The sequence below is a fragment of the Malaclemys terrapin genome, chromosome 15 (genome assembly GCF_027887155.1).
Source record: "Malaclemys terrapin pileata isolate rMalTer1 chromosome 15, rMalTer1.hap1, whole genome shotgun sequence".
In the NCBI taxonomy this organism is placed as follows: Eukaryota; Metazoa; Chordata; order Testudines; family Emydidae; genus Malaclemys; species Malaclemys terrapin.
In genome coordinates, this window is record NC_071519.1 from 28,466,045 (window position 1) to 28,478,130 (window position 12,086).

Below are 12,086 nucleotides of genomic sequence, written 5' to 3' on the forward strand. Positions count from 1 at the left end.
CCACTGTGTCACCTTCAGTGGCAATCTTGCCACACTATCTCCCTAGCTATCTCTCTGTCTTATTACTAATGCGCCTCTTGCATGGCTGTCTAAGCACTACTGTCTAATCCCTCTGGTATCTGAGCTCGCAAGCTAAGCAAGGTTGAGGTGGATCAGTATTTGAATAAGAGACCTCCAATGAAGGGCTGGTGTGCTGCAGGAAGTGGTGCATTGGTGATTCATTAGGGAGCACTCTCCTTTCTCAGCCAGCAACCAGCTGGTGACTAAGCATGGCGTGGTGAGAGCGGTGCCTGTCGGAAGAGATGTAGAAAGAAGTTTCTAACGCCTAGTGATCAGTTAAAATCTCCTGGGCATTTTTTTTTTTTTTTTTGGTACTTTTTTTGCAAGAGGAAGGGTGTTAATCCCAGTGTCTTGGCCATGTCCCAGCTCAGGTAATTACACCCTGCCTCTCAAAATTCCCCACGTGGTTTCAGCTGGATTCAAGATTCTTTATTACTTCCCATCCTCCCTAGACCATGTGCAGTGTTGCTGTGGGCTGTTAGATGCTGCTGCATTCTGCTCCAGAGGTGGCTGCATTTCAGTGCCAAGTGACTTGATCTTCGTGTATATATAGGACCACACCTACAGAAGTCAATGGGAACTGTGGGTGTACAGAGCCTCTCAGGACTGGGTACTAGAGAAAAGTAAAAAATTAACACATTATAAATAAACATAGGCTGTAGTGTAGACATAGCCTGAGACACAAGGGCCTTTGCATCTCTGACCTGTCATAACATTTGTGTCAGCAAGGTACACAAAGATATTGCCACACCATAGGGGAGTCTCACCAGGCTGATGCCAAGGGCTGTTTCAACGCCTTAGGGGCAGGAAGGATATCTGGGAACGGGCGGGAGAAATCCATGGCGGTTGGGCCAATGTGAAGTTGTGCAAAGCAGCGTGAAGTTCACACGGTTCTTACTAACAAAGAGCGATCAATTGGGTACACGACAGTGCACCAGAGCGTCAATCTGCTGTCTCCAGCGATCGCTGGATCGTCTACAGCAGTGGTTCCCAAACTTGTTCCACCGCTTGTGCAGGGAAAGCCCCTGGCGGGCCGGGCCGGTTTGTTTACCTGCCGCGTCCGCAGGTTCAGCCGATCGCGGCTCCCAGGGGCCATGGTTTGCTGCTCCAGGCCAATGGGAGCTGCTGGAAGCGGCGCGGGCCGAGGGACGTACTGGCTGTTGCTTCCCACAGCCCCCATTGGCCTGGAGCAGCGAACCGCGGTCAGTGGGAGCTGCGATCGGCCGAACCTGCGGACGCGGCAGGTAAACAAACCGGCCCGGCCCGCCAGGGGCTTTCCCTGCACAAGCGGCAGAACAAGTTTGGGAACCACTGGTCTACAGAGCTCTCTGAGTGGGAGGCGAGACTCTTGAGGGGCAGTATATTAGGCAGCCATGTCCGCAAAGCACGGTGCTATCCCTTTCGTTCAAGTGGGAGATGCTCTTGTTCTTAGCACTGCCGAGCCCAGGTTCCAGGTGATGGTGCAGGGCTTGGCAGGCGCCAGAGAGCAGTGCTGGTGGCTGCTAAGAGGGCTGTCTCATGGGAGGGGCTGGGGAAGGAAGGAGTCCCTTGGTTAGAGGGTGGATGTGTTGGTGCAGCAGGAGGGATGGGGGTAGTTCAGTGGGTCTCTTAGAGCCTGTTCTTCTATCCTAGCCCAACACTCGGGGGCCTCACGAGACCAGACCCAGCTATTGCCTGGGACGCAGGGGAAGTATGAGCCAGGGGACCCCTGCACGCATCCTCCTCCCGCCACGCCCCTCCTAGCTCCCTGCTGATGCCGGAGGGTGCAGCCGGCTCGGTGCTGAGCACAGCTGCCGGAGCGCTGGAGCCTCACGTGGCCCAGCGAGTGTCTGGAATGAGGCTCCGGGAGAAAAGACTCCACACGAAGCACTTCGGAAGCCAGGGCGGGGAAGTGGGGCCGAGGTCTCGGCTAATGAAGTCAGGGCACCGGCATGTCTCCAGCACTCAGCTAGGGCTTTTTGGCCCTAGAACTAGGAAGGAGGGCGCAACTGGGCATGCTCTGATGCTACTCAGTGCTCTGCCTAGCTAGCTGGCTGCCGCCCGGGCAGAGGCAGGGACAGGTCAACAGGCTCTTGGCGATCTGGCACGGGAGCAGCAGAGCTGGACATGGGCCCACCCCTCCGACTCCCGCATCACACACACCCTGGGCTCTTCCAGGCCTCTCGAGAGGCTGACTGGGGCTTTATCTTCTCTCCTGCATGTGCGCACTCTCTGATTCCCATCAATAATTTGTGCATTGGCCCTGATGAATTATTGAGTGTGCACTGGGCCAAGGGGAGAGAAGCCATCCAGTCTCAGTCACCTTGCAAGCAAACGCCCTCGAGGGCAGCTGGCTGCTCCGCGGCAGCCAATCTACACTCTGGCTGCAGGTTTAGGTTGGGGAGCAGAGGGAGGTCGTTCGTGTTCGCTGGTAACTTGCAAAAAGCCTTGGCTCCGTCTGACCTCGTTCTCGGTGATGCGAGCCGGGATTTGGTGTTGTCGCTTGGAGTGGAGGTGGGGTTGTTTCCCCACATGGGATCTGGGGTGCTGCAAGCCAGGAGGGGTCATCAGAGGAGAGGTTATCTCCTCTCCCAAAGCAGCCACCAGCGTTCAGACACCTTGGGAGGAAACATGATTTCCGCGTACTGGTTGTTTTCTTGTTATATTTTTCCCCCCTGCAGCCTCTGACAGTTAGGAATGTGTTTTTTTTAAAAGCAGCTGCATGTAGAAGCCTGACTTCCAGCCGGGCACGGTGCCCATCTGGATCCTCAGCCGGCCTCAGTCAGAATGGCTTCTTTGGCGTGGCCACACTGCTTTCTGCCGGCCGTGGATCCAGCCCTCCGTGTCTGGGAGGTGAGGGGGCCCCCCTGTCATGGGGGATCTGGCAGCTGCTTCTTGTTCTACACACGTTGGAGATCAGGATCAAATTTAACATTATCCAGGTCTCTGCCATCTTGCTGGGCATGGGTGCAGCCATCATGTTCCATGTCCCTCTGCCCTAACCCCTGGTTCTGTGCGGCCTGCTACACCATATCCCTGTATCCTAGGACCTCATGCTCCATGACCCTGATTCCCAGCCACTCCAGCTCCATTTCCATGTACCCCAGCCCTTGCCCTCTGCCCAGTGCTGTTTCCCTTTATCCCAGCGCTCGTTCTGCTCTGTTTGCATGTCCCTGCGTCCGTTCCACTGCCATGTGCCCGGGACCCTGCTGCTCCCTCCCCATGACTCCAGGCTTGGAAAGATCCGGGCAGGGGAGAGAAGGCTATTTTCCGTGGCAGAATAGCAAGCCAGGCTGAATGCCCCGGCCTGGGAAGTGTACTGCAGTTCCAGCTCTTCGAAGAACCTGACCAGTTTTGTAAGGATCCTTAATTAGTTTCCTCGGACATTGCCGGGAACAGAGCTCGGGGTAATGGAATGGAATTAACACAGGGGAAATTGAAGCTGAATATCAAGAAAAGCTTCCTGAGGGTATCCACCTGTCTGTCTGTCTGTGTATCCTATTCCTCATCATTATCATCATCCCAATGATATTTCTAAGGTGCCTGTCACCTTAGCATCTGGCCTGTGGAAAAGCATCCCTTGGGCAGTGATGGAAACTCCGTTACTTTAGGCCACCCATCCCCTTGCCATTGGGACATCGCTCCTCTCCCTGCAACTGCATTGGCAGGGAGGTGCCCCAGAGAACCCCGGAGGGTTCTTCTGTGTCTGACTTCCATGATTCTCTGGCCAATCACTCGCTTTTCTGGCCCTTGTGGTGAGGAGTCCAGCCTCGGCAAGGAGTGTGGTTTTCCGCTGTCCATTCGCCGAACTGAAAGCGAACATGGCCTCTTCCTCTTCTGTTGGTCTTTGGAAAGCTGGGCTTGTGAGGAACAGCTGAAGCCTGTAGGGTCACAGAGCTTATGCGGAACCGGAGCCAGCTGCACCATCGCCCAAGCCCCGGAGCCAACAGCTCACTTTGAGAACCAGAGCTTGTTGAGGGAGGTTTCTCACTGGTGGCTGAGCCTACCTGCCTGTGCTGGCAGTGCTTCAGAAGAAGGTGGGGCTGGGGCTGATGAATCCATCCTCCCCAGGCCTTGGGAGCAAGAGGGAGTGCTTAGCACACCTACATGCAGGCAGCAGTGAGCCGTGCAGGCGTCTGTTCCCAGGACCTTTGTTACGTGACTGTCTCTGCTAGCCGGCAAGCTCCCACACGCTCTCCGGGGCTGTAAACACTTCAGAGCTGGGATGCTTGCAAGGCTCTGGCTTACCTCTGCAGGTGCAGCCAGTTCTGCAAGAGGCTTTCTCACCTGGAGGGCAGAAGGATCATAGCATGCAGCCCGACGAATTGGCTGCGCCGCATTTCCCGCCTCCCTCGAATCCCGGCTTGGTATTAGGAAGCACGGTGCTGCTCTTTGCCCTCGTAGCGTGCTCCATCACCCAGTGCTCCTTGTGCTGCTAAGGGGGCCGCTGTTCATAACAGGTCCCAGATCTCTGCCCCCTGGTTAGGGGGTGCTGTGCTGAGAGCTTCATTGCCCAGACATTCTTCATCCATCTCAGTCCTGCTGCCATTCCCTTCCTGACTCCGGCTGGTCCTATCTGTCATTGCCCCCGCGTGGCATCGGGAGGTGCAGTGCTGCTGGGGGTGCTCTGCTCGGCATCAGCTGGCTCCGTCTCCTCCCACACCAAAGGGCTGCTGTGCAGCTCCCAAAGTAAAACGACATTTGCAGAGCTGCTCTGCGGGGTCATTAGCTGGATCTAAAGGCCAAGAGGCGCACGGTGGCACCTCACGTCACCAGTGCCTGGTGCTCCCCGGCTGCACACACCCAGTGCCTTTCAGTGACTCTTAGCAGAGCATTAGGCAAGCACCTATTCCCTGGCGGTGCTGAGTGACTGGCAGGGGCATGAAGCCTGGCTGAAGGAGAGAGCCCGTACTCAGCCCAGAGGAAGGGTGTTGAGGCTTCATTGTTGCCCTGCTGTGGTCTACGGGTGAAGTGTCAGTGCTGGGCAGGTTTTGTTAAGATCCCTTCTGGGCTCAGCCGGCCCGCGGCGAGGGCTGCAGACTGCAGGAGGGAAGCAAGTGCAGTCGGCTTTAAACAAAATGCTGGGAGTGAGCATGTGCCTCCGTGAGGACGTGTGTGTGGATGTGTGTTTGAGAGGGGGAACCCCTGTCTGTGGATGTGTGTGTGTGTGTGTGTGTGCCTGCGTGTGAGCGAGGAGAAGTGTGTGCCTGAGTGAGGACGTGTGTGTGTGAAATTGGAAATGTGCGAGTGTGTGACAGAGGACACGTGTCCATGAGGGATTGTATGTGGAAGGATAGATGTGTGTCTGAGGACGTGCATGAGAATATGTTTGAGAGGACACTGGGTTAATGTACACGTGTGTGTACTTGGGGTGGGAGCCCGTGGGGAGCTAATTCTGTTTTGCACTCACTTGGACCTAGTTGGACATTAGAGGAGTGGGAGTGCAGAGGCCAGACTGTTTCTAGCCTTGGCTCTGACAGCAGCAGTATTGATGCCCTTGCACTTAGCAGCAATGGCTTTGAATGGCTGTGTGTGCTGACCATGAAGATATTCTGTCTCCATTTCTCCTACATCCCTCCCTCTCTGTCTCCTGACCCTCCCTTCCTCTCCATCACCCTTTCTTGTCCTTCTTTCTTTTTACCCCTTTCTCTCCTCCTACCCTTTCTCTCTTTCCCTGGGCTCCCTCTCTCACACTCTGCACACATGCGTTTCAGCCTCCTCCGTGAGGGAGTGAGCAGAACCAGCTTTTCCAGTTCTCTGCACCTTGCTCTTCCAATACATTTTTAATATAAATACCAGCTGTATAATTATTGGAGCGTTATCTCTAAACACACAGATTAGAGGAAGATGTGGCAGCAGCCATAGATGAATTTAAATGTTGATCTTGTGAGAGACTTTATTTCCCACTCTGTAGAGGGAGGAATCACCTGGGACAGAAGAATAACCATTAAGAATATGCTACGCTTCTGCTGAGCGCCTTTCATCTCTGTGTTACAGAGCCTGTGTCTAGGAATGGCTTCATCTGCCTCTAAAATGCAGCCACCTCTGGGGTGGAACGAGGCAGCAGTTTGCCATCTGACAGCAACAATGCACAACAGGAAAGGAAAGGTCAGGAAGTGAAAAATAGAGTATCTGGCTGGAGCAACCTGTGTGCCTGGGTGTTCTCATAACCCTGTTCTTCAGATTTGCTCTGAAAATCACAAGTCTAGGTCTCAATGAGAGTATCTCCACTGACCTTAATGGGAGTTGGAGCAAGCCATTAATCTGCATGGGCTTGTTTTCCTCTGCATGTGTGTGTGTGTGTGTTTTTTGAGCACACACACACGTGCATGCATGTGTCAGTTTGCAAGTGTCTTTTGCACCCTGGGGATGGATCAAATGCTACCAACAAATCTTCCTGAGTAACTCCCCTTGCTTTCAGTGAGCCACCTGCAATGTCCTGAGAGCGGAGTTTGGCCAAGCATGTAGCTGGATGCGCACATGTAAGTTCATGTGTGTACAGTGGGTACCTGGTGATGTGGTTCCCCCATGCCTAGAACAGTCAATGTGTCTGTGCATGTGTGTGATGGCGCGGGGTGTGTGGTGTGTGGATGTGTGCGAAGGGTATGCTTATATAGCCATGTGTGTGCTGTATATTTGCAGTAATGACTAGTGGCATGTGATATGTTTCCCAAGTGTAAAAGCAGCAGCTTGTTTGTCCATCCCCAGGCCGTCAGGGGATGGTCACAGGGCACCACATTAGCCATTGGACTCTAGACCTAACTGGGTGGCTACGGGCGGGAAGGGAGCAGCAGACCTCACTGGCCGGCATGGCTGGGGGATATCAGCCCTTATCGAACAGCTGTTGTAGGTGGGGTTGCAGTTTGTTATACAACAGCAGTGGGGCTGGCTCCCCCAGAGACTGACGTGGGTCCCAGCCAGCCCTGGCTGCAGAGGGCTCCATGGCGTTACATCGGGGTGGATTTGGCCCGGAGAGTTTTGTTATGTGACGCTATGTCCTGCGCTGGGGACGGACCTCTGGAGTCCAATAGCTCTTGGCTAACTGGAAGGCAGGCGGCAGGGACCATAAGCCCCCAACGTCCATAGGGCGGTGCGCTCTGCAATCAAATGCTGTAGGAATTGGCCCAGTGTATCGACTGCCTGACAAATTCCTGGGGCAGCTGAAATTCAGGGGGTGGTCACAGAACGTCAGCTCCTTGCCTGCTATGCACCAAGGGGTTCCAGAGACCAGGATCCCTTCGTTCCTCTCTCTCTCTTTCTCAATCTCATCCACGTCTTCCCTGCTCTGTCATTGCAGGGCTCCGGGCTCAGACCGTCCTGGTCAATGACACAGTCTCGGGGTTCATCGGGATGGACGTGGTCCTTCACTGTAGCTTCACCAACCCGCTCCCCAGTGTGAAGATCACGCAGGTCACGTGGCAGAAGGCCACCAATGGCTCCAAGCAGAATGTGGCCATCTACAACCCCGCCATGGGGGTCTCCATCCTCTCCCCCTACAAGGAGCGCGTGACCTTCCGTAACCCCTCCTTTAAGGATGGCACCATCCAGCTGTCCCGGCTGGAGCTGGAGGATGAGGGCATGTACATCTGCGAATTTGCCACCTTCCCAACCGGCAACCGGGAGAGCCAGCTGAACCTCACCGTGCTGGGTAAGATATAGCCATTGCCTTGGGCCGGATGCTCAGCCCGTATCACTGCCCTGGGTCAGAGTCACCCACCGAGCGCCTTCTGGAACCTGGGACCAGCGACCTAGGACTCCCTGAGGCTCTGGTGGGGGGAATCCCTTGGTTTAAATCGCACCCACAGAGCTCTTTCTCCATAATCTGGCATTGCCAGGAGCACGGGGAGGCTGAACTAGTTTGCTAAGTGGCTTGAGAGTCCCAGATGAAAGACACTAGAGCGATACAAAGCATTAGTAGGGTTCCTCCCTGGAGCTCTCTTAGCCTGGGTTTGTGGGTAGAGAGACCTTGGCCTAGGATTCCCCCACAAGGCTCTCTCTAACCTGGGCTTCTCGGGGAAGGAGAGAATTCAACTGTCCATCCAATGTATCGCCACCCTTCTTCATGACCTGCAGCCTGGAGGGTTGGATCTCCAGTGGGTGAGGTTCAGAGAAGCTCTGCTGAGACTGCAGGAAATTTGCTCGAGCTCTGGATCAGGCCAGGGAGAGCCCAGCTATGGGGCTGTACTGCTGGGTGTCCTGGGGGTTGGGAGCCGTGGGGATTGGTGGTGATTTTATAACCTCTCCCTGCTCTGCTGTCTCTTTGTAGCCAAGCCCACCAACCGGATGGAGGGCACCACCCGGCCCCTCGTAGCCAGATCCGGCAAGACGGAAAAGATCCTGGTAGCCACCTGCATGTCCTCCAATGGGAAGCCGCCCAGCACCGTCACCTGGGACACAAAGCTCAAAGGGGAGGCGGAGTTCCAGGAGATCAAGAACAGCAACGGCACCATCACGGTGATCAGCCGGTACCGCCTAGTGCCGAGCCGGGAGGCCCACCGGCAGCAGCTCATGTGCGTGGTCAATTACCAACTGGACCGTTTCACCGACAGCATGACCCTCAATGTGCAGTGTAAGTGAGAGAGCAACGAGGCCAGGCCAGCTGCCAAGGCCTGGTGTCTTGACTGAATATCCCCCGGGCAGGGAGGGTCATGAGCTTGCTGCAGGGGTGGAGACCAGTGCCGGGCCCTCCTTGGGGTAGAAGAGAACAGCGTGATCTCTTGGAATAACCACTCACCCTCCCTCCCTCTCTCACCCACTCCTTCCTTTTGCCCGTTCTTTCTCTCCCTTTCCACCTCTCCCTTCTTCCTGTCTTCCTCTCTAATGTTCTCTGTCCCCATCTCCCATTCTCCTGCATTCCCACTGTTCCTCCATCCTTCTTTTCTGTGTTTTCACCCCCATCGCTGTCTCCTCATTTCTCCTTTTCCCTTCCTCTCCCATTTCCTTCCCCCTCCCCTCCTTTCTCCATCTCTCTTTCTTCTACCTCCCCCCCCCGCCCTGTTTCTTGCCTTCCCTCTCTCCCCTGACAGATGAGCCAGAAGTCACCATCGAGGGCTTTGACGGCAACTGGTTTTTGAACCGGAAGGATGTGAAACTGACGTGCAAATCCGATGCCAACCCCCCTGCTACCACCTACCAATGGAGGCTGTAAGTACCCCCAAGGCATCCACACCAGTGCCTTTCCAGGCGGATGGACTCACGTGGCCTGACAGCTGAGATGACACGGATGGGGCTGGGGATTGGTCTGAGCCCCAGCATGTCTGCCTGGCATGGGCAAAGATTTCCAGGTCTGCTCACAGCTCTTCTAACAGGCTCTGTGGGGGATGGGGAGCTGAAAAGGTCACGGTCCCCTTCTTAGGGGACCATGATCCCCTTCCCCCAGGATTACATCCCCTCCCTGCTCTCTCGGGTTATTCTCCTGCCCACAGCCTCCTCCAGGCCCAGCACTTGCCAAGGGGAAGAGAATTCAGACCCAGTGGGCCCTGCCATCTCCGATGGAGGGGAACAGGCAACAGGCAAGGAGCTTGCAGCTCCCTCCCGCCCCTCTCGGCCCCGGTTTGCATTAATTAGGCACCATTGCCGGTCAATCTGACAAGGACCCGACAGCGGGGAGAGCTGGGCTGCGAGGGCCGTTGAACTGCGGCGGCAGGAGGATCCCTTGATGCACAGGAGAAAAGCAGAAAACGCTGCTGCCCTGCCCCTGTTGTGTTCATGGTGGCTGGGAGATTGATCCCAGCACAATGAGCTGCGCAAGCGACACCCGGGAGTGAAGGGCTGCAGGTGAGCATACTTCCCTAGCAAACCCGGGTGCATGGTGCCAGCTGCAGGCTCCGCTGGGGCATGAAGACTCCATCTGCCAGCCCCTTTCCAGTGCGGAGACGGAGCATAGCTGTGACGTGTCCAGACGCAGACATGCTCTCCGGGGCCCCAGGAGAAGAGACGCCCTTTGTTGCATGGAGGTTGAGCAGGTGGTGGGACACACATAACTCCATGGCTTCCCTTCAATCTTGGAGGCTCTAGCTCCATCACTGGACCTGACGGAGTAACCCAGCTGTCACTCCATAACCTCTGAGTGTGCATATATGGCAGTGGCCCTTATATAGACCTTCGCATCTCCATGAAGCTGGACAGACATCCAATAATCCTCCCAACCCTCCTATAAGGAGGGTGAGTATTATTCTCCCTGTGCTGCAAGTGGGGAAACTGAGGCACGGAGCGGCATAGTGACTTGCCCAAGCTCACTCAGCGAGTCAGTAGCAGAGCCAGAAAAAGAACCCAGGAGTTCGGCAGTGGTGCGGGGGATTGTCATGTGTGCCTATAGGGATTAAAGAGCACAAGTTCTCTTGACTTTATGCACCTTTGAAAATCTCTCCCTCCAATGAACCTCATTCTAACCAACCTCCCTTTGGCACAGCCCTCCCCACATTTCAGTCATTAAATGGAAGCAATTCAGCCTCCTCCAGGTTGTCAGCTTTGGGCTGAACGCCCTAAAGGGAAGGAGGAGTGAGCCGGAGCCGTTGGGGGTTTAGATGAAAATTGACGGAACCTGGAGTGGTTATTTCTTTTTGCATTCACGGAGCTTAAAAACCGTTCAAATGGATTCTTTTCTCTTCGGCTGGCGCTTGTCATCGGGAAAGCGGCTCTCAAAATGTCTTTGCAGGGAGCCAGAGTTATTCTCTCTCATGTCACTTCCCGCATCAGGCTGCTTGGCTTACGAGCCTGAAGAGGATTCTTCTGTCACCGCCGCCAATTCTTCCCCTGTAAACTCCATGTGGCTCTTGGCACCTCTTGCACCATCACCCAGGGCAGCGCAGAGAGAGGGTTTCACGCGTGATACAGGAGGCTCCAGCGCCCCCTGCAGAGTGGCGTTGGCTCCCGGGGGCTAACATCCTTTGGGCAGTAAGGCCAGCTTCCTGGCGTTAAAGGTGGCCCTGTGGGACAAAGGCTGGCCAAGAGCATAGGAGACCAGGATTCAGTTCCTGCCTCTGTTCCAGGCTTTGTCTGTCACTTTGGGCAAGTCACGTGATCTCCCCATGCCTCAGTTCCCCCTGTGTAAGATGGAGACAATAATACTCCCTTGGTCTGTTTAAATTATAAGCTCTTCAGGGGCAGGCTATCCCTTACTATGCATGCGTACAGCACCTTGCGCAGTGGGGCCCTGATCTCAGCATGGGGCCTCCAGCTGCTGCTGTAACACTAGAGAGAGGCAGACAGCCAGGGTATGAGTAAGACGGGGCCATTTTTTCTCAGCCCGGTGAGATTTCCTAGCCCAGGCCAGGTAGGAAGGGCAGGGGATGCAGGGTTCCATACACTCTGCCTGCTGCGTTTCCCTCAGCAAGACCACTTCAGGTGGCGTATTGGTTGGCATCTGGCATAAGCGCTCCCAACTCCCAGAAGGAGGCAACGCCCTGGAGAATTGTACTCCCTGATGCCAGGCCTGGAGTTAGCCCTCCGTGGCCATGCATTTCGTTACAGTTTTAAAATCTAGAAAGACTAAGGATTCTCCTATCGTCCATGTGTGAGTGTGTGTATCTATGGCCCCCGGTCCCGAGGGGACCACGACTCAGCCACCGGGGGCACAGGCTCGTTGGCTGCAGAAGGAGCTGGGGAGAGGAGATGGGAGAGACAGAGAGAGCAGGCTACTGCGACAAATACCCCTTTGATCCTGTCCTCACCACTCCCTTCCCAGAGGACATACTGGTCAGTGAGGTTTGCGTATAGGTTTATTAAACTGAGAGGGAGTGCTGCAGGGGGAGGAAGGGAAGGGAAAGAAGAGAGAAGTAGTAAAGATAGAGGGAGGGGCATAGAAAGGAGAACAGAGAGATGGGAGGGGAAGAGAGGGGCAAAAGCGCTGTTTGCTTTCTCTCTCTTCCTCCTTGCCACAGACTCTGCTTCCCCGTCAGCTCAGGGCTGCCTATTAGCCTGTTCCCCTGGGAGAGACGCAGGCCAAAGTCTGGGTTTGGAGCTCGCTAACTAACTCTGTTGCTCCCCAGCAGCCAGGCCCTGGGAGCTGCGTGTGCACGGCAGGAGGGATGGGGATGGTGAGTGAT

The 12,086-nt window shown here is 55.3% G+C and overlaps 1 protein-coding gene across 5 annotated transcripts in view; it reads left to right on the forward strand.

The window, feature by feature from the left end:
- Positions 1 to 12,086, forward strand: part of NECTIN1 (nectin cell adhesion molecule 1) — a 159,020-nt gene that overhangs the window by 60,003 nt on the left and 86,931 nt on the right. For all 5 annotated transcript variants that reach the window (XM_054004837.1, XM_054004840.1, XM_054004842.1 and 2 more), the window contains exons 2-4: positions 7,337 to 7,687; positions 8,306 to 8,608; positions 9,066 to 9,183. In XM_054004837.1, the coding sequence (XP_053860812.1) occupies positions 7,337 to 7,687; positions 8,306 to 8,608; positions 9,066 to 9,183 (772 nt within the window). The remainder of the gene's footprint in view (positions 1 to 7,336; positions 7,688 to 8,305; positions 8,609 to 9,065; positions 9,184 to 12,086) is intronic.